The 27,805-nt window shown below is 42.2% G+C and overlaps 1 protein-coding gene across 1 annotated transcript; it reads left to right on the top strand.

The window, feature by feature from the left end:
- The first annotated feature begins 128 nt into the window (after positions 1-128).
- LOC127035017 (solute carrier family 2, facilitated glucose transporter member 11-like) lies at positions 129-21,633 on the top strand. Its single transcript, XM_050924496.1, has 12 exons — positions 129-216; positions 9,477-9,575; positions 10,805-10,965; positions 13,023-13,147; positions 13,634-13,763; positions 14,596-14,744; positions 15,390-15,577; positions 16,461-16,571; positions 18,983-19,084; positions 19,832-19,907; positions 20,866-20,993; positions 21,375-21,633. The coding sequence occupies exons 1-12, from the start codon at positions 199-201 to the stop codon at positions 21,579-21,581; spliced, it is 1,494 nt and encodes a 497-aa protein (XP_050780453.1). The 5' UTR covers positions 129-198; the 3' UTR covers positions 21,582-21,633.
- The last annotated feature ends 6,172 nt before the right edge of the window (positions 21,634-27,805 follow it).

Here is a 27,805-nt window from a genome sequence, read left to right as displayed (position 1 = left end):
ACCACAAGCTTTCGAGCAAAGGAATTCTGGGATGAAGAATGTGCAATGGGCAGTTCAACAAAGAAAATCAAAATCCTTACTGGGATAGAAGTAGTAGAAGCCCTCTGGCCCATTCTTGTGGCTGTCAGTGCAATCCCTGCACTAATCCAGCTGGCCATGTCGCCCATCCACGCCATCTCCTTGTAGACAGAACGGGCAATGAGGGCTGCACTGAAGGTAAGAAAATATGCCCTTAAGACATGTATCTTTTGCAGAACTAGGGGAAGTACTGTAACAGATCCACGTGCTGCAGACAACAGGTACAATTACCAGAAAACTCACACAAGCACGTACAGAAACTCCAGCTCCACAGACAGGGGCCTTTACCACTTGAGCTAAAGAAGATCTCTTCAACAGTGATATTAGTGTTTCCTCTGCCAGCCACTGGAGAGTAACATGAGATCACACCTCTACGCAGAGCACAGCAGGACCTTCTTGCTAGTTCATGCCCTTGAGGTATACTCCTCCTCATAGCCATCAGGGACAGGAAGTTGCTGCTATTTAGTTCTCATCACTTCCTCTCATGCCCTATCAAGTTACTCATGAGGAGTATTCTGCCTCTTCACTAATGCTTTAAATGCCGGTATTAATTCATATATTTTTTAAAAACAGTTATTCCGCAGCCTTTGTGCTATTATCACTGTTCACATATTGAAGGATGGAACTCTTTTCAGGCAGACAATTTGAATGTAAGCGTAGTTTTTCCCTGGAGTTCTGTGTTTTGTGGTCTATGCAGGGCAGAGTCAGGGAAGCGGGTGTAAGATGTCTGATTCCTCTTTAACAGAAGAGGGCACAGAAGAGGTTTGCTGAGAATACACAGCCTCAGGTTTATTTTCCTGAAATACAATAAGCAGGGGGAGAATAGACTGTTTAAGCTCCAAAAATGAGCAGTTGAACCAGCCTATTGCATGCTGTACTACTGTACTATAAAAGTGTATCAAGTAAGGTCTTTAATGGAAGCTTGTAATGTTCTGATCATCATAATCGTTATGAGACATATACAGACTGTGGTTATCAGGGGCGGCTCTAGGTATTTTGCCGCCCCAAGCATGGCAGGCAGGCTGCCTTCGGCAGTTGCCTGCAGGAGATCCCCGGTCCCGTGGATTCGGCGGCACACCTGCAGGAGGTCCACCGAAGCCACAGGACCAGTGGACCCTCCGCAGGCATGCCGCCAAAGACAACCTGCCTGCCACCCTCATGGCGACTGGCAGAGTGCCTCCCATGGCTTGCCACCACAGGCATGTGCTTGGCGTGCTGGTGCCTGGAGCCGCCCCTGGTGGTTATGAATCTACGCATTTGTATATTTAGGAGACTGTGCTCATAATGTCAGCTATAACTCATAGCAGGGAAGGGCACTTCTGAAGCCCGCTGTTTACAAGTAACTGGCTCCAGGTAATGTCCCATTGTCCAGCCCAGGAAAAGACAAGGATGGCCCATTAAAGTTAATGAAAAGACATTGAGACATTCCGGCTCCCAAGTCCAGAGAGGTTTCCACACACTGAGTAAACATGAGTCGTCACAGATATAGGCCTAGTCTACACTACAAACTTAGGGTGACACAATCACATTAAATCAATCAAATAATGTATGTGTCTACACTACTGAGTCCCTTCCACCAACGTAAGTGGTCTGTAAAGTCAACTTCTGTACTCCACCTCCGCGAGAGGCGTAGTGCTTGATTAGACATCCTCAGGTCGACAGGATAGTGTAGACACTGTGTTGTGTAATTAAAAATGAATTTGCTTTGTAGGGAGGCGCCCTGGCTCCCCGCCGCGCCTGAGAGGGACGAGCCAGAACAGCTGCCTCTGTGGGCGGAGCCACCGTCACCTGTCTCCGCCCCCAGAAGTCAAGGGGTGGGACAGGAAGTAAAAACGGCCGGCCTCAGCGCTCAGTTGGCCGCAGACGGCTGGAGAGGACAGATGCTGGTGCCTGAGCTCCCGCTGGGCCCAGCCTGCCTCGTGCTCACTACCCGGAGGAGCGCTGGCCTGAGCTTCCCTGTGTCCGGTATCCAGAGGAGCTGCCTGAGCTTCCCTATGCCTGGTATCCTGAGGAACCCACGGTCTGGAACCCGCCGGACGATGCCGGCGAAGGACAGGTACCTAGAGAGGGGGAGATTGGAAGTGGCCTGGGGGAAGCCGACCCTAGTCTGGCTCCAGGGGACCCTGAACCAATGTCAGGGTGTTGCGGCCAGGATTCCCCACTGACTGCAGCGAACCCTGGCTGCTGCTAGGGCCCCGGGCTGGGACGCAGTGGAGTGGGAGGGCCTGCGTCCCCCCTGCCACCCTTCGAAGGGTGGCAGACTCCCCCTCCCCCTGGCCTGAGGAGGCCTCTTGTGCTGTTTAACTCGCTGTTCAGCCCCTGCTTGAGGATCTGACCCTTACCTGGGTTTGTTGCCCTGCCCTGAGCCAGGGCTTGGGCTTTACAGACTGCTACTGTTCCCTTGTTGCTCAGCCCCTGCTGAAAGGCCTGAGCTTGAACTGCCTGCTGCCCCGCCCTGCCCAAGGGCCTGGGCCATAGACTTTGTATTCGCTCAGCCCTGCTGGAAGGCCTGAGCTGTGAGATGCTTACTGCCCTGCCCCACCCAAGGGCCAGGCTTATGTACTGTGTTGCTCAGCCCTGCTGAAAGGTCTGAGCCCGAACTGCTTATAGACTCTGTACTTGCTAAGCCCTTGCTGAAGGGCTCTGAGCCTGAACTGCTTGTTGCCCCGCCCCTGGTCCAGGGCTGGGCTTATAGACCCTGTGTCAGCTTAGCCCCTGCTGAAGGGCTAGGACTCTGAATTGCTTAGAGACTATTCGCTTGCTCAGCCCCTGCTGACAGGTCTGGGCCCTGCACGGACTGCTGCCTGTAGGGAGGCGCCCTGGCTCCCCACCGCACCTGAGAGGGACGAGCCCCAGCGCCGGACCCTTACAGGCCTCCAGGAGGTGTCCTACTGTGCTTCACTGTGACCGCTCTGGAGAGCACTTTCAACTCCACTGCGTGTCAGCCAGGTACACAGGAAACAGCTGCTCCTCTGTTAAAGCTCCAGGAACTTTTGAATTTTCATTTCCTGTTTGATCAGCGTGGAGATCTCGCCGGCACAGCTGATCATGGAGACTCAAGGCTGCAAACATGGTCGATTTTCAAAGATATTCAGGCACTTGAAGATGCAGTTAGTTGCCTAGTGGAATTTTCAAAAGCATCTACATGCCTAATCCTTTTAAAATCTGGCTCCAGGTGCCTATCTCCATCTTTAGGTACCTAAATGCCTTTGTAAATCTGTCCCCAAGTCTATGCATTTTGGACCCACTCCTGTGACGTGCTAAACATCCTCATCGTCCTTTGACTTCAATGGGGATTGAGGACCCACAACACTTCTTAGGTTAGGGCTCCTAGAATGCAGTGAAATCATCTGTCTAAAGAGTCTTCTTCAGTCTGCATTGCATTTCCTGATATGACACAGCAGCTTTACACAGAGTGGGATCCTCATATGTGTCTCCATACAGCATGCAATGTAACTCACCTGATCCCAGTTATTCATTCAGTCTGCCTGACTTTTCACCTACTTCCCTTCTCTATGTGAACTTGATCAGCAAGTAGAGAAATGCTCTGTGTAACATTAACACAACCACCAGCTAGAATGGATTTTGGAGCATAGGTTAAGTGACTGCTCAAAAACCTAATCAATGCCATGCAAGAGGGAGAAACTATGCAATTTCCATGAATTTCTTGTGCTTGATCAAATGAGTGGTACATGCATACAAGATATAGAGCTAATTTATAAATTGTAAATACTACATGCCAGGGAAGGGTTAGTGATCACAGCATCAGATTTGGAATAATTATACTTGCTGGAACCATAGGTTTAAATCTTAGCAGGATAAACTCAACCCTTCATTCTTCTTAGGAAGATAAACTGTATCATGATGAGGTCTTAAAAACCAAATTCCTGTCTTTTCTGTGTAGACATTAAATATATCTTAGCACTCTTTGCAAGAATAAGGGTTTGCCCCAATTTCTTGGCTAGTATTTCCCCTACCTCTGCCATTGTGCAATGTGTGTGCACCAGTTATCCTGCTAGATATCATCTTCCACACTACAGAATGCTGCCTGCCGGCATGTCCAGTACAGTACAGAATATAAAGGAAGCCATAAGGAATTTACAACCAAAATAAATAGTTAGATTGAATACAAACAGCGTCTGTCCAGATGTAGGTCAATGTTTTTAAAAATAACATTTCTTTCTCAGCTGGACTATCACCAAAACACCCTCCCCAAAAGGAGTATGTTTTAAGGAGAAATTTGGCAAAAGAGACAGGTTTCAGAGTAGCAGCCGTGTTAGTCTGTATCCGCAAAAAAAACAGGAGTACTTGTGGCACCTTAGAGATTAGCAAATTTTTTGAGCATAAGCTTTCATGGGCTACAGCGCACTTCATCAGATGCATAGAATGGAACATCTAGTAAGAAGATTATATACGTACAGAGAACACAAAAAGATGGAAGTTATCATACCAACTCTAAGAGGCTAATTAATTAAGATGAGCTATTCTCAGCAGGAGGAAAAAAACTTTTGTAGTGATAATCAAGATGGCCCATGCCAGACAGTTGACAGTGGACAAGAAGGTGTGAGGATACTTAACATGGGGAGACAGACTCAATTTGTGGTTTAGTGGGTCTCATCATCCCTACTATAAAAATTGTTCCAGCGCCCCTGTTTGTATGAGATTTGTACTTGTCTGTTTCACTGTGATTTTTAATCAGTATTTCTCAGTTACTGCTAGATTGTCTTTTAAAACCTGTCTCATGTCTTCAGTGGTATTCATTGGGAAATGGGACTGCCTCCTATGCTTGGAAAGTTGGTAATAGGGAGGCCTGCATGAGATGCCTCAAAAGAGGCAGAGATGATCCAATCTATAAGGAGAGGGTGGAAGTTCAGAGTGTAAGGGGAAGTGTGGAAGAAAAGTGTGGGAGAAGATACAAGTGAGACACTTAGATGACGATTGGGAGGAGCACACACAAAGTGAAGAAGAGGATGAGGAAATGAAAGCAAAGATGAAGGGAGCTGTGCAAGGTCTTAAAAGTGAGGTACGAAGTTTAAAGGCTGAAACTGGCTGAAACAACAATAACCGAGCTTAGGTCTGAGGATGGCGTTAAACTGTTTAAACGTTTCATTGGCCTTAAAATGAATGAGTTATTATACAAGAAAAAAAACCTCAGAGCAATCTCTCATATATCAGAGAACCAAAGTATGTTACAATAACTGGAACACTATTTAGCTTTGATGTCTGAACTAGCTGCCTGCTTCCCATCCCAAGTCAGCAAGAGCCCTCCAAATATAGGAGGAGGAAAAATCTCTCTCCATGTTGGACTGGGCTTGACATATCTGTTTTCTTGAAATATTTAGTCCAATAGGTCTAAACCCTGTCCAATGAATAAAAATAACATAATTCATTGAAAACGTAGAAAGTAAAAATTTAACTCCAGTCCCATGATCCCAGCTCCTCATTACTTAAATAACATGCTCGGTAAAAAAGCTTAGAAAGCAAATCACCCATCTGACAGGGACTTGCCAGTGATTACGAATAGCCAAGCTTTCAATAGGAAATGGCCAGCTACCTGTCAGACCTGGTGAGTACCCTGGGGTTTTTTATCTCATCAGATATTAATAATGGGAAGGATCTGTCTTCCACTTCCAATGTTGGAGAAGGTACTGCACATTTTCATTAACCAATCTTTAAAACAGTGTGAGATAGTTACAAAGAGTACAGCAAGAGGCTACCTAACGGTCTTTTTAGTAGTGATTATCATGGATAGAGCAAAAAAACTATTTTGGGGGCAATACCCCTTTAACAAAAATAGGGAGGTACTGTTGATAAAGGATGGTTACCTCAAGGTGCTGGGACAGTTGGAAGCACAGCAAGGGAGGAAGAAAAGGAAATACAGCAAAAAAGCATTGTGGTAAGACACTTGTGCCTTTACTTTCGCTCTGAGGGGCTCAGGAGGAGGTAACATGTCCTAAAAATATACAAGTATAAATGAGAAAAAGCTGTATGCAAGCCTGTGAGATGATGTGAGAAAGCAGGAGAAACCAAGCTCCAGGAATAGTACAGAGATTGAACTGGTGTGTGAAAATTCATCTCAAAATGCATTAACACCTGTATGAGGACATTCTTCCTCCTCATTGAGAGAGGGGGAACATTCCCTAGAGTTCAAAAACAATAATATAGACACAAAGAACCCATCACATTTATTTTAGAGTCTCATTATTTTCATCATAATCTCATGGAGAGGTTTAAAGCTCTGTTTTATAATTTTTGAAGTCTCATGGTTAGCAATGCTGACATAATAAGGGTTACAGAATCCATAGAACCATAGGGTTAGAAGGGACCATAAGGGTCATCTAGTCTAACCCTCTGCCAAGATGCAGGGTTTGTCGTGTCTAAACCATCCAAGACAGATGGCTATCCAGCCTCCTTTTGAAAATCTCCCATGAAGAAGCTTCCACAACCTCCCTAAGCAGTCTGTTCCATTGTCCTACTGTTCTTACAGCTAATTAATCTAAATCTGAGATTTAATCTAAATCTGCTATTTGTAATTTGAACTCATTGCAACTTGTCTTGCCCTCTGTGGCAAGAGAGAACAACTTTTCTCCAAGTATTTGAAGACCTCTATAATGTCCACCCTTAATCTCTTCTTTTCCCAACTAAACATACCAAGTTCCTTCAGCCTTTGCTCATATGGCTTGTACTCCATCCCTTCAATCATCTTTGTCATTCACCTCTGGATCCTTTCCAGTTTCTCTACATCCTTTCTGTACATTGGTGACTAAAACTGAACTGCAGCTGAGACTAATCAGTGCCAAGTAGATCAGTACTATCACCTCCCATGACTTGCATGCTATGCTTTGGTTAATGCAATCTAAAACTGCATTTGCCTTTTTTTTTTTAATTTGGCAACAGCATTGCATTGCTCACTTATGTTGAGGTTGTGATACACCACAACTCCCAGATCCTTCTCTGTTGTGCTGCTGCCAAGCCAGTTATCTCCCATTTTGCATTTGTTCATTTAGTTTTAATTCCCTAAGTGTAGCATCTTACATTTGTCTTTGCTGAATTTCATTTTGTTATCTATAGCCCAGTTAGCCACTTTATCAAGATCTCTCTGAATTTTAGCTCTATACTCCAAAGTGTTGGCAATCCCCCTAAGCTTTGTGTCATTTGCAAATTTGATCAGTATGGTCTCTATTCCTACATCCAAGTTATTAATAAAGATGTTAAAAAACACTGCACCTAGAACATATCCTTATGGAACCCCACTTGAGACCTCCCTCCAATCTGACATAATTCTATTAATAGTTCTCTTTATCTGCAGTTGTTTAACCAATTATGTATCCAGTTAATGGTAGTTGAGTCGAGTCCACACTTTTGCAGCTTACTTATCAGAATGTCATGTGGGACTATGTCAAAAGTCTTGCTGAAGTCCAGGTATATTATGTCCACCGCATTTCCCCTATCCACCAAACCAGATACCCTGTCAAAAAAAAAATTAAGCCGGTTTGCCAAGATTTATTTTTAGTAAATCCATGCTGGCTGCTAGTAGTCCCTCTTTCATTCTCCAGGTATTTGCAAATTGAATGTTTTATAATTGCTCTAGTAGCTTCCCAGATATCAAAGTCAGGCTGACTGTTCTATAGTTCCCCAGCTGCTCCTTCTTCTCCTTTTTAAAGATAGGCACTACATTAGCCCTTCCCCAGCTTCTGGGACCTCTCCTGCCATACATGAGTTTGCAAATATTTGCAGAGATTTCTTCAACTAATTCCTTCAGTGCCTGGGGTTGGATCCTTCCAGGCTGTAAGCAAAATACAAGGAGGACATAAAATACAAAGGAAACCACATTAAATTTGTCAATAAACATAAAAAAAATAATGGGAGTTTGTTAGGACACAATGTACTGTACTGATCTGGGAAGCACATAATAGTAAAAACTAACAATTAGCTCTTACATAGTGCTATTCATCCATAGAGCTAAAAAAAAGGTGCCACCACTCAAGTGAGTTTAAGGTATCAGTGAAACCATCAGTTAAAAGAAAGATTGTTAGATTTTCAGAATGAAAAAATGCTGTCTGTCTTGTCTCTCATTGTGTGGGTGTAGAGAAAGACAGAGTTATAGTTCTAATTGTTAAAGTTACAGTTAGTTTACAAGTACCAGAGGGGTAGCCGTGTTAGTCTGGATCTGTAAAAGCAGCAAAGAGTCCTGTGGCGCCTTATAGACTAACATGTATTGGAGCGTGAGCTTTCGTGGGTGAATACCCACTTCGTCAGATGCATGTGGGATGCATCCGACGAAGTGGGTATTCACCTACAAAAGCTCATGCTCTAATACGTCTGTTAGTCTACAAGGTGCCACAGGACTCTTTGCTGCAGTTATCTTAGCTCTATGGTTGCATTGGGATGGCCAACAGAAGAAGGAGCACTCTTTTATTGTCTCCAGGTTGTTCCAGGAGCAAAGAGAAAGTATAGCCCTGCCAAGAGTCCTTCCCAAAGTATTCGGCAGAATGAAAACAAACTTGCCTGGGGTGTCAGGGTTCTCTCACGGCCCAGAGGTAGTGACAATCGGAAAACTAACTTCTCTCCGGCCATGTCTATACTAGCGAGCGTACAGTGGCACAGCTGTACTGATGCAGCTGCAGCACTGTAAGATCACTCATATAGCCATTCTATGTTGATGGCAAAGAGCTTTCCTGTCGACATAAAAAAACCACCTCAATGAGCGGTGATAGCTAGGTCAGCAGGAGAAGCTCTCCCACCAACATAGCACTGTGCACACTACCACTTATGCCGGCAAAACTTCTGACACTCAGGGGTGTGTTTTTTCCACACCCCTGAGCAACATAAGTTTTGTCAACTTAAGAACTTGGAACAGTAGATATGGCCTCAGTATATCACGCCTAATATGGAAAAAAAATGAAAAAAAATCTTGTTTAGTCAGTTCCTGAATTATTGTTTTGACAAAAGTGGTAAAGAATAAAAGTTCTCCCTTTGTAGAAATAAAACAGGTAACATGGGATAAGAGGGGATGAAATTCTGCAGTTTCACACATCTCACTATCATTAATAGGCATCTGGACAGCATATTTACATGTTCATTGACACATTGTCAACTCTATCATCCTGAATGCAATGGTCCTTCCCATGTAGTGGATAATAATGAGTCTTTCTTTGTCTTGTCTCTTTAGATGAGGAGACTCCAATGGATGTTGGTTTTCTCTGACCACTTGGCTGGGATGGGAGGCATCTCTGAGTGGTTGATGGTACCCTTTTGGGCTGGAACCTTGTACAGTGTGAAAAGGTTTCTATAGCTAGAAGTGTCTGCAGTGAATAAGACATGGTTCTGGAAAGGGAGAGCTGTAGATACATGGATCTGATCATAAACTGAGGGTGTGTTTTATCATCTTTTTGTAGATTCAGTATCGGAGGCTATTTCAAATGATGCTTGTGCTGGGAATTGGTGGAACCCTTTTACCAGGTTTTCATATTTCTGTGATCAACTACCCTTCCATGGTAAGCAAAGCCTTAATCAAAGACACCTCTTTGGTTGAATTTTCATGGGGCTGAGTCTTAGCTTGGGGATCCTCCTTGTCCTTAAAATACTTCATTAAGTGTTTCCATTGAGACAGTTTCCAGCTCTTTCCATTCCCATTCTGTACTGTAAGAAAGAGTAAGATGAGAGGCTGGACAAAGGACAGAACTTCACTCCATAGATAGCATTCCAGTAGAGTTTTGAAAGGCTGAGGACATTGGGAAATGAGCACTATTCTCTGTGTAGTCTATTGCTGAACTGAGGGACTTAGGAAGAGGATTCTTGGTAAATCCCTCTCTGCTACTCTCTTCTTCACTTTGAAGTATCTTTATAATCCCTTAGATCACACTCCATGGACTGGGTAGTAAGGGTTGTATGTGAACTATAAACTTGAATATAAAGGGTATACACCAAGGTTAAGAAGTGGTGAGGTGTGGTTGAGGTTTCAACCCTCAGAACGTCCTTTGGGCTTCCTCCCATTGTCCCCATCACTCCCCTACACTCAAGAACACGGACATTTAAAAGGAATCCATAACAGGACCCGACATTGAGTGTGGAAATTTACACAACATTTTTCAAGCCAAGTTTCAGCGGATGAGATTGTGCAGTTAATTTGTGCAGTAGCCTTTCCTCTCTCAACACTTGGATTCTAAGACTGGTTAGGTTATGCGTGAAAACAAGTTTGGTTATTGAATCATACAGTCATCAAATAAGTGGCACATTTGCTGCAGTCTTTGCTTAAGAGAGAAGCCCTTGACTGTAATAATATTAATTAATTAATAATACCATCATGTCAAGGATTATGTGTACTATCAGAATTTACTGGGGAAGCTCATATACTACTAGTCTCTTGTTTTTGTAAGCAATAAATTCAATCAAAATGTTAATTAAAAATAATAAATAGCATTTCTGACATCATCGCTGAATTCTACTGCAGATGTGTATAATACTGCCAGTCTTTGGAAGCACCCCATTATTCCTCCATTGTGAAATTAATATACAGCAATTCAAAACTGATTTTCAGAGATACAGATTGGTAATAACAAGAAATGTGGGTATGTGGACTTTTCCTAAACTTTTATTTGCAAGTAAGTCTCATGCTGTCATTCTTTAAATAGCAACTATTTGTTGAAACCAAAACCAGCTTTAAATATAATGAAGTATGATTGTGTATAATTACTGTTAATGAAAATCCCTTTTTCCTTCTCAGCACATTAAGATGTTTATCAACAAAACCTGGCTGGAGCGATATGGCTCTCCCCTCCATCAGGAGACCATTACGTTGCTGTGGTCCCTCATTGTGTCTATCTACTGTGTAGGGGGACTACTGGGGTGTCTGTGTAGTGGATACCTGGTTGTGAAATATGGAAAGTACGTATCTTTTCTGAACAGCTCACTAATGAGGAATTGTAACAATGGAATCAGCTAACAAACCAGCTAACCAGTTTGCTTGGGCTACCATTAGTTAATATAACATTGAAAAACATTTTACTGAAAAGGGAACAAAATGATTTTTAAATAAATAAAAACAAAAACCATTTAAGTTTCTACATTATTAAAGGCTAAAACTTTGTCTCATTGAAGTCAATTGCAAAACTACAAGGGACTAGGACTGAGCGCTAACTGAATATAGGCTAAATTCACCCCTGTTTTTCACCAGTGTCAGTCTGTGTGAAGCAGGGTGCAGGGCCCTCAGCAGTATAAAATCCATGGAGAGGTTGCAGCTGCACAAGTCTGCAGTGCTGCTAACTGAGAAGAGTGTGTGGCCAGGGCAGTCAGGAGATGAATTAATTTAGTTCCTCCCTGTTGCAGTCTCCACAAGCAAAACAACTAGAGAGCCTCTTATGGAAAGTGAGGGTGCCTTCCCTTGGCAGAACCCCTGAGAGGAAGCGGACTTAAAAATACAAAGATAGAGATGGATATAGAAACACACCCACACTAACAAAATATTTGAAAATAATTTCTCCATTTACTTACCTACCAGGGCTAAATTCATGATTCTGTATTCCCTGCAGCAGTAAATATACCAGCTGCAGACCCCTTTCAACAAACTGCAGATGTGCCCAATAGTATCTGCTTCCCAGATGCTAGTTCCCTACCTCATCTCTTTGTATCTCTGCTTCTTCCTGTTCCCCCATCCCAGTTCTCTCTCCAATCCCCTTCTCAGCTTTTGGTCCACTCTCACACTATATGCTTCCACTTCCTGCTGCTGATTCCCTCTCCAACCACCTCCCTTGAATACACACCTTCACTTGACCCTCCCCAACCTATCTTTTCTGCCACTATTCTAGATCTATCTCCACTTTCAGCTGCCAGAAAGTCTCTATAAAATCCAGACCAAGTTGCCCTACCCAACCTCTAAGCCTTCAGAACACAAACTTTTCAAGTGTCCTTAAACAAGAAATCAGAGTTCCGAAGGTTAACAAGCTGCATCATCCCTTAAAGATACACAAAAACATTTCCATTATGGTTGATTGTATATACAATTTCTTTCCAACAGCCTGGGAGGAGGGGCTAAACATTATTTTAATATCTGTCCTATAGAATTGCCACTGAAACACATTCTTTCTTGGGGAAATATAGGATAGTGAATGTGGGAATTCTTAAAGACTGCTGATGAAAGTGAAAAAACAGATATAATGTTATTATAAGAATAAATAAGCATATGTAAATTAGACTGATAAAAATACACGATTGTTACTGGTTCCTTGTTCTTTTCATAAATTATATATTATTCATTTAATAATTATTCAATGTAACATGTAAACATATATCTTTTCACTGAAATTTTATTTGAGTTCCATTCTCAGGAGATTCTCTAGTATGCAAATATTTATTTCCTGGGACAACGGCTGTAAAATATTGCCCAGAGGTAAAAAGATATTTTCTGAGATTGTGATAGATTGCCTGAAGCAGAAGGCTTTTTGTTTTTAATTGCTTGGGTACTTTAAAAAAACCTTTCAAGTTCTTGCCTCTGTGAATATATTCAGGGCTTCAGAAAACGTAAACAAAGCTCACTTCTCTTCTGCTCCTCCAAAGAGAGAATGAAACTCTAATTTATTTGTTTAATATAGCCATTTAATTTGGCTTTTACAAAGATGGCTTTTTCCTTCTATGTTTTGGGATAGGGGTAATATTTTTGATGGGATGTAGAATCCTAGAAAGGGAGCAATGAATACTGTTTACCTATTTTTCTCTCAGCACTTCTCTCTTCAGGAATCCACTATAACCTCAGTGGAGTGCTCCCATTGGCGTCTCTCATGTCACTACATAACAGAAATTGCTATGCCCCAAAGCATTGGTTTTTAAGAGCAGCCATGGCTTGGTCTGTACATTCACTGGATAAGAGGAGTCCATTTGTTCAAAGTGACAGGGGAGATATTTATGGGAAAACCTGATTCACATCTGTATTTCATTTGCTGCTACAGAAAGAAATGTCTGTTGTGCAACAATATGCTCATAATGGTAGCAGCCTTGCACATGGGCTTCAGTAAGACCGCCAAGTCTTTTGAGATGATTCTGATTGGACGCTTCCTCTATGGCATCAGTGCAGGTAGGACCCCACACTACTGTATGTACACAAGTTATTCTCTTGGGAGAACATAGGGACAACTTCATCTCAGAGCTCCTCTGGGAGCACAGCACTCCAGGTGGAGCAGGAAGGGTTAGGGAGAAGGTGGGGGCCATTCTACATCCAGCATCACAGGAAGCAGGCTGCATACATCTATAGGATGGTGCAGCTCAAGCAGTCCTCCTGCATATTTTAAGCCAGCTGGGGAGGGATTGTGCAATAACAAAATATAGCAAATCACCATCTACTTCCACAAGGACTCAACTGAAATTGGTAATCTGAACAGTGATTTCTTAAACGTCTTGTTTTAGAAGATGTAATTTTCCAGTTTGACTACTTATTGTAGGTGATACTTAAGAAACAATTCAAAAAAGGAGAGTGCTACAGTTTGGCAGAATATGATTTGGGAAAAAAAGGTAATTTTTCTTTCTATAAATATAACTTTCCTATTTCTTCTTCCCATTCAAGGTGTATGTTTGAATGCACATAGTCAATACCTAGGAGAAATTTCACCAAAGAAACTGCGTGGATTTGCAAACACCAATGCTCTTGTGTTTTTGACACTAGGAAAAGTTTTAGGACAAATTATGGGATTAAGGTACCTATCTATTTTACATACATATATGGCTTCATCACCACAGTAGGTGAGCACACCACAATCTTTCAGGGCTTTGGAGCAGAGCCCGGGGCTGGAGCGCAGAGCAGCTCCGGAGCAGTGGAGCTGCAGCTTTTTGCCATGAGCTGGAGCAGAGCTGGAGCACAGCTCCAAAGCCCTGCAATCTTTAATATACTTAGCCTCACAATGCACTGTGAGATAGATAAATGCTATAATCCCCATTTTTAAAATGGGAAACTGAGGCACAGAAAGGCTAAGTGACTTGCCCACCATCACAAAAAAACTCTGTGTCAAAACACAGAATCAAAAACTTGTCTCCCAAGTCCTTGGCTACTACCTTTCTCCAGGAAGAATATATGTACTTATCTATGGACCAAGCAGCCTAAATATTTTTTCTTTTCATCCATTTTTCCCATTATCTGTGCATATTGTGTCAATTTCTCTACTTATCACACAAAAAAGAAGTTGCTAAAGTTACTAATAAATAATTGTATATAGTTGTAACTCATTAATATTGAGGATCTGAATTCTTCAGTCTTATGTAGAATTGCAGCATTGATCTCGATAGTAGTTGCATGGATTAAACTCCACTGAATTTTTATTTTTTAATAATGGGAAAAAAACTCAGAACAAACTATAGAACTAAGGTACTTAGCTATTTTCCCTTCCAGTTTTCCAAATTTTCTTTCTTTCAATTTATCTTCTCCATTTCCATCTGTATATAGCATCTGTTGGTCCACTTTTTGCTACAGAAAACAAAGTTATTTCATTTTATTTTATTAAACCATGAATATATTTTATATGCTGTCTACAGAGAGTTTTTAGGAACTGAATCCTTGTGGCCTTTGCTGTTGGCCGTATGTGGAATTGCAGCATTTGTCCAGCTGGTCTCTTTGCCATTCTTCCCTGAGTCCCCCCCGTACCTTTTGATACAAAAGGAAGACACTGAAGGTTGTTTGAAAGGTAAAATGGGACACGCCTTTCTCCAAATCGCTGATTTGTTATATGATAGCCATTAGGGTGACCAGACAGCAAGTGTGAAAAATCAGGACAGAGGGTGAGGGGTAATAGGCACAAATATATGATGTAGCCCAAATATCGGGACTGATCCTATAAAGCTGGGACATCTGGTCACTCTAATAGCCATTGAAGGGGTGGGCCTATTAGATGGAACCAAGTTTCCCATCATCCACCAATTATCTTCCTTAAGAATTCTAATCAACAAGGATCTTGTACTGATGTAGATCTAAATTAGTGTAGACAAAAATTACTAATCTGCAGTTATTCAAGATCACCCTCTAAAATATTATTGTATTACACAAACAAGAGATAGACATCTACCAGCTAATAGCAATGTGTAATAGTGTGTTCCATTAAGCAATATCTGATTGATTTCTTCAATCAGTGACTGATGGATCAATAGATGGACTAAATTATGAATGATTAATAAATAATCTAATCACTAATTCATTAGCCAATTGAATGATGGAGAGGAGTGGATGGATCAGCTGATGGATAGGTCTGCAAGGCACTACAGTGTTATAAATAAAAAACACTAATAATAATAATAATAATTAATAATAATGCTTTGCTATTTTTCTTCCATAGCCATGAAGCAGCTCTGGGGTGAAGGGGATCATCAAGCAGAGTTTGATGACATGATGAAGGAGAAGGCAGCAATGAAAAGCATCAAAACCATGAGTGTCCTGGAAGTGATGAAAGAACCAACCTTGCGTCGGCAGTTGTGTATAATGCATCTCCTTATGATGAGTATACAGCTTTGTGGCTTGAATGCAGTTGAGTATTCCTCAATTCCAACCTCAGAACTGTTATTAGGTAGTGCTGAGAACATTATAGAGCCACAGTTTCTACTTGTTACTTCCTCTTGCTCCTCTTTTCTCCTCCTCATAGATAGGTCACTGCAGTACGTCATGTGGTAACATTCACTGACGTTACCAGTACCGTGCTTCTCAGCACTCTAAAGTGAACACATGCCTGTGTATAGAATAGGTCGAGCACAGTGGATGTTAATGTTCCCTGAAGGTATTGATTTCATTTCTGTTCTCACTAGAAGCTCTTTCTCTAGGACAGAGGGCTGTACAAGCTCACTCTCTCCGTCTTGGACCTTTAGAATTCTTTGTACAGATTTGGGTCTCAGTCTTCCTTAAGTTCCTGTCTGCTAGTAGCAGATGCGTATTGCCATCTATCCTTCATTCTACCCTTCATTCTGTGTGGTATCAAGGGATCTCCTTCTACAAGCCTCTTCCAAACAAGACAGCAAGGACCCTAAGAACTTTTCTCTTTCTCGTCTCCCCCCCCGCCAATACTATTCTTCTTTTGGCTCCAACCAGCTCCTTCTCCCAATTCCCTTATTTACTCCCTCCTTTCTCCTAACACAATGCTTCTTTAAGCTCCATTCTTTTCATGAACATCAAAACCCTTTCGTTAATCCCTAAAAGACCCTCGAATTTCAGATTTCAAAAACAGGTGCCTCAGCTCCTGTTTCTTTGTCCAAATGGAATCCAGGCCCCTCTGTTTCCTCTCCTGACCCCCTAATAAAAACCCACTTGGTGATATTGTACTGGTGAAGGATTGAGATCTGAATGCTGCTGCACAAACACACCTCACATACCTTGATTACACTTGATTGTTAAAATTCCTTTTCACGGCATTTTCCAGATCTACTTTTATACCTTTGAAGTGTTCCGCACAGCCAGGTTGGATGAAGACCTTATTCCATATATAGCCTTAGGAGTTGGGATCTGTGAATTCTTCTCGAACATCCTGTGTGTAAGTCAGACCTGACCTGGGTTTGGAGGGTAAAAGGAAATGTGTTTTGAGCCAGTTCCTTCTTAAAATGAACTGCTCTTTCTACACACAAACTGAAGAAACTTTTTCTGTCACCACTACCCCACCATATGAAACTGTGAAAGACAACACAAACTCTGTAACAGGAAGGGGCTACAGAGTTTCTCCAGGCTAAAGTGGCCCCACCTCACCACACCTGCAAGTCTTTTTGAGACTTGGAAGAGAAGTTTAAGATGGGGAAAGCTCAGCTCAAGGCATGTCTACACGACAGTGGCATAGCTACGTCACTGCAGCTGTGCCGCTATAGCGCCACAATGTAGATGCTTCCTACATCGACAGAAGTTTTTCCGTCAATGTAGTTAATCCATCTCTCCGAGAGAAGGTAGCTCGGTCAACAGAAGAATTTGTCCATCGAACTTGCAGTGGCTACACTGGGAGTTAGGTTGACCTAAGTACAGCATTCAGGGCACACAATTTTTCAAAGCCCTGAGCAACATAGGTAGATCGATTTAATTTTTAAGTGTAGACCAGACCTCACTGGTGTGCAGCTCTGAAAAGAGCAGAGTGTTGAGCTTCCTAGCTCCCAGGGAGAGGCCTGGCAGAGACCAGAATCTACACCCTTGCCTAAAAGACACCCAAGTCCGCAGAGGCAAAGGGGGCTGTCATCTATCTATTCTGCTGGTGAACCAGCCGATGTTGAGCTACACTACAGCCTGCCCAGGGAAGGAAGAGAGGCCAGTGGCCAAATGGGACTGTCTGTATATTTCTTTTTCCTTTGTTTACTTTGCTGCTCCTAAGTTGTTTGTTTGTTCCCTGGGACTCTGAAAGGGGTAAGCTTCCAGACAAGTTGGCTGGAGGGCTGAGAATCCATCTCCTTCAAAATGCTAATGAGTGCCTCCACTTGAGTGACTGAACCCAGACAAATGTATACAATCCCATCAACACCCCAATGGGGATCTGGTGAAAGATTAGAACCCTGACACCTCCCCATTACTCCCCAGATTACTTCTCATCTTTTTGGGGAGAGGAGGGGAGTGTCATGATCCACAATTTCTTTTAAAAATCAAGACTTATGATTATTTTTAAATGGAGTTTATATCATGCTCCCATTGATAATAATGTTTATATACAGGTAATAGCTGTGAGAGAGGTCAGATATAGCAGAAGAAATGGGAAAGGCAGAAGGGAACAATGCCACTTTACGTCAAGATAGTGGCAGACTTCAGCAGCTACATGAAATGGTGGATTCACTTTTGAAAATCTGACTTTTAGGGTGTAATTTGGCAATTTTATACATAACACCCAGAAAATCTATGTGATGGTCTGTCAGATATAGAGACTGTCTGCAACCTCGGGATATAACCTCATGGTAACTCATTAACTAAATAGGGTATAGGTGAGTCATTCCTTGAATGAGAAATATCTAGGGAAAATGCCATAGTGCTGTAGAAAGTGATGTGGTTCAGTAGGTGGCACTCAGAATCAGTACTGATCAAATGGCACAGAATGGTGACTCACTATACTGTTGGAGGTATGCTGCATCCTCTAAATGAGATGTAACATGGAACATCCAAACAGCTGTGGTACAAAAATCCCTATGACATTTTTTGCAAGGGAAAGGATGTTAACTGTGGTATTCACTCTGCCTACCAGAGTTTCTCTGAAATTAGAGTATCCACAGAACTTCAGCCTCAAATCTGCTTCACTCATCTTTGCATGGATCCTTGGGATCCATTTACAACCTCGGCCATAATATAATAATTTCACCTTTATCAATGACACGAAGGAAGGAACTAACACAGCTGAGAGAGAACCATATAAAACTTATGATTTGTAATTTTTGTTTTTAAACACATGTAGAAAGAGGCATGCATGTCTATTTTAGGAGAATTTGCAGTGAAGGCCATTATAGTTGCTATAGTGAAAATTCACAAGCCAGGTTCAGACTGCATGGAATGCTAAAACCAAGGCTACAGATAGCTGGCATATTAACATCTAATTAAATAGATGGGACCACAAGTAAAGTAGAATAATATCTCATTGGTTCTAAATGAAATACATTCAAATGAAAGAGTTTGACTTACTATGAAAGTGAGGGGCTGAGGGAAGCAGAATCATTCCAGAAATACAAGCTGCCCTTTCTGGCCCCAAAGAGCAGCCTCCATTATAACTCCTGCTCCAAAACGTCCATAGAGTTCAATGGGCTAGCACCCAGCAGTGCTTTGCTTGATCACAGGGCTAACAGACGTTTCACAATTACAGCTATTTCTGTACTCCTGAGATAAAAGGAATGAAGGAGACAGCAAGAGAGAATGAAACCCAAATTCCCTTGGGGAGTGGAAGTTGAAATTTGCCATGCTTCCAGTAATGTCAATGTGTTTTCTGATCCTCAGAGCTCCATCATTGACCGGTTTGGCAGGCGGATGCTCTTATGGGGTGGTTATGGGTTGATGGCAGGGATGCTGGCATTCCTAGTAACAGCTCTCTCACTGCAGGTAAGGAAGCTTTTCTTTTTGAGGTGCTCTGTTCCCACTTCCATGAAACTGCTGTTTATGTTATTTTCAAATTAAGCCTGATCCCCATGGTGCTATTTGGTGGGAGACTCACAGTCAGCCTTAGTTTTGCACTCTAACAAATACAGGGTTGAATGGTACGTGAATACTCATGGCTCCTTCTATGAGGCCTTCATCCTTGTCCTCACTGGAGGGGTCTCTGTGCTGCCTCCTACTAAACTGGCATTATCCACATTCCAGCTCCCAGAGTAACTGTCCCACAAGCAAGGTGCCCTGATCTAGTCTTTCTCCAATCTTCTTACTACTTAACCCCTCGCACACCAGGCTCCAGTGGGTGTATCTTGCCTTGCTGTTGTCAAAATCTTTGCAATGAGCATTCCTGCCATCTCCTTTCTCATTCACCAGCACCTCTCAAGTGGCTGTGACAGCTACCCAATGATCATATCAGCTGCTGAAAATCTCTTTTTCCCCCAATGCAGAGCATCCACATGCCCTTTTAAGCTCCTGAATCTCTTTTGTTACTCTGGTCTCCGGCAAAAAGAATGGCCCACTGCCACTCCCCTCAGCTGCTAAACTCTCCTCCTTCCCACCCCTTGATACAAGTGATTTTACTCCCCATATGTAAAGCAGACCCTTGGCAATCACTAAACCAGAAAGTAGAAAGTAATGAGCATGTTATTCTACCACCATATTAATTCCCCCTTTCTCTTCTCACTGCTTTCTGTCTAGAATCAATTCTCCTGGATGGCCTACTGCAGTGTTGTTTTCATATTCTTGTTCATTATCTCCTATGGAATTGGACCATGTGAGTACATAAACTCAAGTGGTAATAGGAAACCTCTGGATCATACTATATGAGCACATTAATATGGGTGGGTATATGGAAATGGAACTAGACTTTGTAAATACATCTTCATAGAGAAGAGAGTGAAGCAAAATCCTACAACATCCTCAGTTCACAAGTAAAAGCCCAGCTCCATTCAGGATTGTTAGCTGATGGCATGTTCAGTTGCTTCTCATACTCATAGACTTTAAGGTCAGAAGGGACCATTATGATCATCTAGTCTGACCTTCTACACAATGCAGGCCACAGAATCTCACCCACCCACTCCTGTAACAAACCCCTAACCTATTTCTGAGTTATTGAAGTCCTCAAATTGTGGTTTGAAGACCTCAAGCTGCAGAGAATCCTCCAGCAAGTGACCCATGCCCCATGCTGCAGAGGAAGACGAAAAACCTCCAGGGCCTCTGCCAATCTGCACTGGAGGAAAATTCCTTCCTGACCCCAAATATGGCAATCAGCTGAACCCTGAGCATGTGGGCTCTTAGCATCCCTTTATCCTTTCTTAATCTCAATCCAAATCAGATATAATGGCAATGCCAGAACCAGCTTACAACTCCCTGCTAGGATTTTGGTCCTCACTTGGGACCAAAGCTAATTCTAGGTCCCTGACAAATGGCAATGTTTTGTTATTGGTCACTGATTTTTATTCAGGTTTTCATATCATAGCCACAACCATGGTTTATGAGTGCCCTGACAACCTGTCTTGGTACTAGCCCCCAGCAGAAGCAGGAACTCTGCACATATGCCAAGTGCTGGGCACAAATACTCACTCTTTGGGGTTCTGCTTGATCAAATATAGTTCCTAAATATGAATTGTGTGAATCTGCATTTTTTCATTTCGAGGGAAAGAGGTGACCAAAGTTCCTATGGGAAAACCCCACATAAATGTCTTTATTACTTTTTCATGTTTCTTCTTCAGCTGGGGCAGTCATGTCTGTCATAATGGAAATCTTCAACCAGTCAGCCCGATCATCTGCCTTTGTGATTGCTGGGACCACTGCCTGGATGGGCTTCATTGTAATTGGGATGATATTCCCCTTCATTGTGGTAATTCAATTTGGATTTCTTCTTCAGTGCTCCCAATTTAAACCACTTTTTATGGCTGTCCTAGGCAGCAAGGCACAGCAAGTACATTACAATGCCATGTAGGTGTTCAGTGTTCTGAACCCACCTCAAAGTCCCTGTTCTGGGGTGGCCAGCTGTGTAGTAGAGGTGGCATACATAGACTTGAGATGACGGGTGTGAGCTGGCCCAATCATCAACCACCCTCTGCTGTCTTATACATATATTAGAAATGTAAAGAAACATTTCTTCTTTAGACTGAATTTTTTTCTTATTCTTGAGAAACAAAGCAACCTTCAAGGATCTAAGAGAGTAAGTGTCAGAAGAGGATTTGTTCATCTTTTTCTCTTTTATTTTTGTCTTCAGGAGGCCCTCGGTCCCTTCTGCTTCCTCATCTTTGTGGGCGTTCTTGTCATCTCAGGGATTTTTTTCTACCTGTTCCTTCCAGAGACAAAGGGGAAGTCAATCATGGAAATCACAGAAGAGTTCAGTACAATACATTTTGGGAAGAAACGTCTACCAACTGCGGGGAAGAATTCCCCTCTGGAACACACCTTCTGCACCAAGTTCTGACTGGCCTGCAGAGTCAGATTTCATTGACACAATGCACTGTCAAGATCAAATTGGAAGCTGAAGCTAAAATAGACTCTTTTTTAATAAAATTTTATTTGAAAAATAATTCACATCTATCTTACCTCTTATTCCTAGCAGTCCCATTTTATATTTGGGCCTTTATAAAAAATAATTATAATAACTGGAGATATACCTATCTCCTAGAACTGGAAGTGACCTTGGGTCATTGAGTCCAGCCCTCTGCCTTCACTAGCAAGACCAAATACTGATTTTTGCCCCAGATCGCTAAGTGGCCTCCTCAAGGATTGAACTCACAACTCTGGGCTTAGCAGGCCAATGCTCAAACCACTAAGCTATCCCTCTCCCCTTTGTTTTTCATGCTCACAGCAGTATCTTCACCCATGGTGTCCTTCTCCTAACACAACTCTGTATCAGGAGGGTTTTAGTAATTAACAGACACTTCCCAGAACTGGAAGTTATGAGCACTCAGGAATAACTAAACTTGTCAGTTTTATTGGAAGTCGCCTTCCGCTGCAACCATTGCAAAGAAATGAGACTTAAAAGTATGTGTGTTAATTTGTCAAATGAATCTCTATATAGTTAAGAGGGAGAGGACAAACCATAAGAACATCTCTTCAAACAAGCTTCTGATCATCTGTTTACAATACACAGCACTGTAAATAGCCTAACTACTGTTTTTCCTGTCTAAAAGAGACTGCAACCAATGAAAGACAGCCAGGACAAAAATTAAGTACAATTGTATAAAGAAACCTCAGTCTTGTTGGGTCAAGATGAAAAGAACATCATAGGACTGAGAAAGACTTGGCCTACATCACAAAGGTTTAACAGCTCAGGATGAGAAGCAGAGCTTGGGATATGGTAGAACATTTTAATTGCATACTGAAAAAATCAATTAGACAGATGTTGGTTTAGGACAAATGATTCCTTACGAAGGCACATCTGCAGCATACAGCTCTCCTGTAATACCCAGATACACACAAGTAAGTGGGTGCAAGACTTAATTGCCATTACATTTAATGTTTTCCTGCCACATCTATCTTCTAATAGGATGGCTGTAATTTGTTTCCATATTTTGCCACAAATTACAAATGGCATGTCACACATCCATATAGCAACGTGCACAATCACATAAGGAAAAATATAAACAGAAAATCTAATTCCTATCCTATCACAAAATAGGTCTAAACCTCCACAACTTGGCTCAACTTGCAATACTAGCTTTTTTTTGGTGACATAACTGCACGCAAAGACTAAACAATGTAAAACTTTAGAGCCTGTAAGTCCACTCAGTCCTACTTCTCATTCAGCCAATCACTACAACAAACAAGTTTGTTTACATTTACGGGAGATACTGCTGCCTGCTTCTTATTTACAATGTCACCTGAAAGTGAGAACAGATATTCCAATGGCACTTCTGTAGCTGGTGTTGCAAGGTATTTACATGCCAGATATGCTAAACATTTGTATGCCCCTTCATGCTTTGGACACCATTCCAGAGGATATGCTTCCATGCTGATGATGCTCGTTAAAAAAAATGCATTAATTAAATTTGTGACTGAACTCCTTGGGGGAGAATTGTATGTCTCCTGTTCTGTTTTACCCACATTCTGCCATATATTTCACGTCATAGGAGTCTCGGATGATGACACAGCACATGTTCATTTTAGGAACACTTTCACAGCAGATCTGACAAAACACAAAGAAGGTACCAATCTGAGATATCTAAAAATAGCTACAGGACTCGACTCAAGGTTTCAAGAATCTGAAGTGCTGACAAAATCTGAGAGGGACAAGGTGTGGAGTATGCCTTCAGAAGTCTTAAAAGATCAATGCTCAGATGTGGAAACTACAGAACCCAAACCACCAAAAAAGAAAATCAACCTTCTGCTGGAGGCATCTGACTCAGATGATGAAAATGAACATGTGTGGGTCCGCTCTGCTTTGGATTGTTATCAAGTAGAACCCGTCATCAGCTTAGATGCACGTCCTCTGGAATAGTGGTTGAAGCATGAAGGGACATACGAATCTTTAGCACGTGGCACGTAAATATCTTGTGACACTGGCTACAACAGCGCCATGCAAATGATTGTTCTCACTTTCAGGTGACATTGTAAACAAGAAGTGGGCAGCATTATGTCCTTCAAATTGCAACCAAACTTGTTTGTCCAAGTGACTGCTTGAACAAGAAATAGGACTGAGTGGACTTGTAGGCTCCAAAGTTTTACATTATTTTATTTTTTAATGCAGTTATTTTTTGTACATAAATCTGCATTTGTAAGTTCAACTTTCATGATAAGGAGATTGCACTACAGTACTTGTATTAGGTGAGTTGAAAAATACTATATCTTTTCTTTTTTACAGTGCAAATATTTGTAATCAAAAATAAAGTGAACACTGTACACATTATATTGTGTTGTAACTGAAATAAATATATTTGAAAATGTAGAAAACATCCAAAATATTTAAATAAATAGTATTCTATTATTGTTTAACAGCACGATTATTCATGAGATTAATCGTGAATAATTTTTTAATCGTGCGATTAATCACAATTAATTTTTTTAATCACTTGACAGCCCCACTAAAAACATAAGTTGCTGGCCACTAAATAAATTACCAAAACTGTAAAAAAAAACTATTAATGTTTCAAAACAAATTTTAGTGACCAAGGCCTGTCCCTAAAACAATATTTTTTAGAGTGAAATCTGTGGGCATGGAAAAAAGACGTTTAAAAATTGAATGGTGCAATTGACGTTTTTCAGTAGAAATTCTTGTTTTAAAACTCATACTGCCAAATCCCTCATTGACAGTCACTTGCTTTAAACTCCGATAAGCTGTACCACAGTAATGAGGTTTGTACATAAGGCAGGCTTTTGACTCTGTTCCTCTATAACTATACCGCAAAACACACCACTGAGACAGCAAATCATCAGGGTGAGAGTGGATTCAGAGTCACTTCATGATTTATTATTTCAGAAAGTGAAAAGCAGCAATAGAGCCCAGAGGAACAGGGGCGGGACGTGCACTGTAAAAGGTATAACAACAATAAGCCCAGTTACACACTGGATTTCTTGAGGTCTAGGTACAAAAATCAAGTCTGTATGGTCAGGATGCAACAAAAATATCAGCCTCAAGATTCCCTTTCTCCCTAGGTAGTATGCATTGAATGTCATGGTATGACAGGGCAGTTTTATGTTGAGTCAGAACCTGTTATGTGCCTCCTACAGATGACTCACTTGATCCCAGTTACTTATTTCATGCTCCTAACTTTTTACCTACTTCTCTTACACAGAGAAATATTCTGTGTAACATTAACAGAATCACCAGTTAGAGTGGATTTTGGAGCATAGGTTAAGGGCCTGATCCAACTCCCATTAAAGTCAATGGAAACATTCTCACTGAGGCCAATGGGAATCTATCACTAACTTTAATGTGAGTTGGACTGATCCCTGGGGGAGTATATACTCAGGTCAATTTCATGGCAAAAGGAAAAGCTGTACCATTTTTTTTTATGTTTAATCAAAAGTATTAGCAGTAGCACCTATATGTTACCTATGCAGTTGCACAGCGTCCTGCACATCATCTGCTACACACCCGATCCATCAGGTGTAGTGTCCGAATCACACCAGCAGCCTACCTGCTATTTCTAGCACCCAGGTACCTGCACACTTCCTCTCCTATATGTCTGTAAAACTGCACCAGTGGCACAAGCAGAGTTTGAATTACTACCAAACCCGCACATTTGGTAGAGGAATGTGGAGGTGATGATGAGGTCTCTTCACCCGTGGCAAAGAAGCTGAGTGGCAATTAATTGATCTTTGATTATTAGTGGTAAATATGCCCAGTGGCCTGTGATGGGATGTTAGATGGGGTGGGATCTGAGTTACTACAGATAATTCTTTCCTGGGTGCTGGCTGGTAAGTCTTGCCCACATGCTAAGGGTTTAGCTGATCGCCATATTTGGGGTCGGGAAGGAATTTTCCTACAGGGCAGACTAGCAGAGGCCCTGGAGGTTTTTTGCCTTCCTCTGCAGCGTGGGATATGGGTCACTTGCTGGAGGATTCTCTGCTCCTTGAAGTCTTTAAACCATGATTTGAGGACGTCAATAACTCAGACATAGGTTAGAGGTTTGTTACAGGAGTGGGTGGGTGAGATTCTGTGGCCTGCGTTGTGCAGGTCAGACTAGATCAGTGAATCTCAAAGCCAGTGTGCTGCTTGTTCATGGAAAGCCCCTGGCGGGCCGGGCCAGTTTGTTTACTTGCCACGTCCTCAGGTTCAGCCGATCAAGGCTCCCACTGGCTGCAGTTCACCGCTTCAGGCCAATGGGGGCTGCGGGAAGGGCAGCCAGCACATCCCTCGGCCCGTGAAAGTTTGTGAAAAATCCAAAATTTATAAATGAAAGGAAATTATTTAAAATCTCAAACCAATGAAATAACAGATATTTTTAAGAGCTTCTAAGTCTACATGCTCCTACACACCAATAAAGAGTTAAAGTTGTTGGCAGGCAACAGAAGACGAGTGTAAAAATCTCCAACCACTTCAAAATCATTATAACATTTAACTGGTACTATGGCATTCCAATAAACCAGCTATCATTGCTTAAGTATATAACATATGTCAGTGGCTCTCAACCTTTCCAAACTACTGTACCTCTTTCAGAAGTCTGATTTGTCTTGCGTGCCCCCAAACTTTCACTTCACCTAAAAATCACTTGTTTACAAAATCAGACATAAAAATACAGAAGTGTCACAGCACACTAGTACTGAAAAATTGCGGACTTTCTCATTTTTATGATATAATTATAAAATAAATCAATTGGAATATAAATAGTGTACTTACATTTCAGTGTATAGTATATAGAGTAGTATAAATAAGTCATTGTCTGTATGAAATTTTAGTTTGTACTGTCTTTGCTAGTGCTTTCTGTGTAGCCTGTTGTGAAACTAGGCAAATGTCTAGATAGGTTGATGTACCCCCCTGGAAGAGCTCTACGTACCCCAGGGGTACATGTATCCCTGGTTGAGAACAGCTGACATGGGTAAGAAGTGATTTAAGCAGTTACCCAAGTACACAGTGCAGATTAGTTGCAAGTGCCAAGGTGATGTAAAACCCACCTTTGCCTCCTCCAATTTTAGACATGCTCTAGGCAAAGAAAGTCCCTGGGCATAAGTTAGAGCAGCTGGAAGGCTTCCAGCGGCTGACACAGCAGTCAGGGATCAACCAATCACAAGAGAGTCCCAAACTTGCCCTTTCCCCCCAAATCATGCCTCTTACACAGGCTGCAGGAAGAGGGAGTGGTGTAGAACAGCAGTTCTCAAACTGTGGGTCGGGACCCCAAAATGGGTCGCAACCCCATTTTAATGGGGTCGCCACGGCTGGCTTAGATTTGCTGGGACTCAGGGCTGAAGCCCGAGTCCCACTGCACAGGGCTGAAGCCAAAGCCCCAGGGATTCAACCCTGGGGGGTGAGCTCAGGTTACAGGCCCCCTGGCTGGGACTGAAGCCCTTGGCTTTGGCTTTGACCCCTACCTCGCGCAGGGCAGTGGGAATCAGGTGGACTCAGGCTTTGGTCCCCACCTCCCCTCCCTAGGTCATGTAGTAATGTTTGTTGTCTGAAGGGGGTCATGGTGCAATGAAGTTTGAGAACCCCTGGTGTAGAAGACATTGCTCTGGCACTAGGTCATGAGAGAATCCTCTGACACTAGGCTGACCTTCCCATGGTTGGATACAGTGGTTTTAGAGCTGTTTTGTGCCTGCAGTGTAGAGCAAAGGAGCAGACAGCCCAGTGTGACAAACTGGGGAAATGTTGGTATCATTTCTTATTAATATTGATTGTTTATTACCCTGTTTCTCTGTTCAAACTGGAATTGTTACCCCCTTGAATGTGTAATCAAATCAAAGGAGGCTGCACAAGGGGAGCTGTTTAGGAACTCAGGAAGGGTAAACAATGATACAGATAAAAAAGCCCCTAACATACCCACTGCAAAGGAGTTAAGACAACAATAGCTGGGACATCAACTGGAGGAAGAATCTACTTGGCTGGCACAATCCTAGTCACGATGTGTTTCTCTTCTCAAGGCTAGGGATGAGATCAAATGACCCACAGTGGTTAAAACAGTGTCCTGGCAGAAAGGATAGTGGGGGAAGGTCACGTCAGCTAGAAGCTGATAAAGGGACACAGAGTCAGCATGCAATAAGGCTGAC

Source organism: Gopherus flavomarginatus, chromosome 15, assembly GCF_025201925.1.
Source record: "Gopherus flavomarginatus isolate rGopFla2 chromosome 15, rGopFla2.mat.asm, whole genome shotgun sequence".
NCBI lineage: Eukaryota > Metazoa > Chordata > Testudines > Testudinidae > Gopherus > Gopherus flavomarginatus.
The sequence above is the reverse complement of the archived record's forward strand: the minus strand, read 5'-3'. Positions and strand labels throughout refer to the sequence as shown.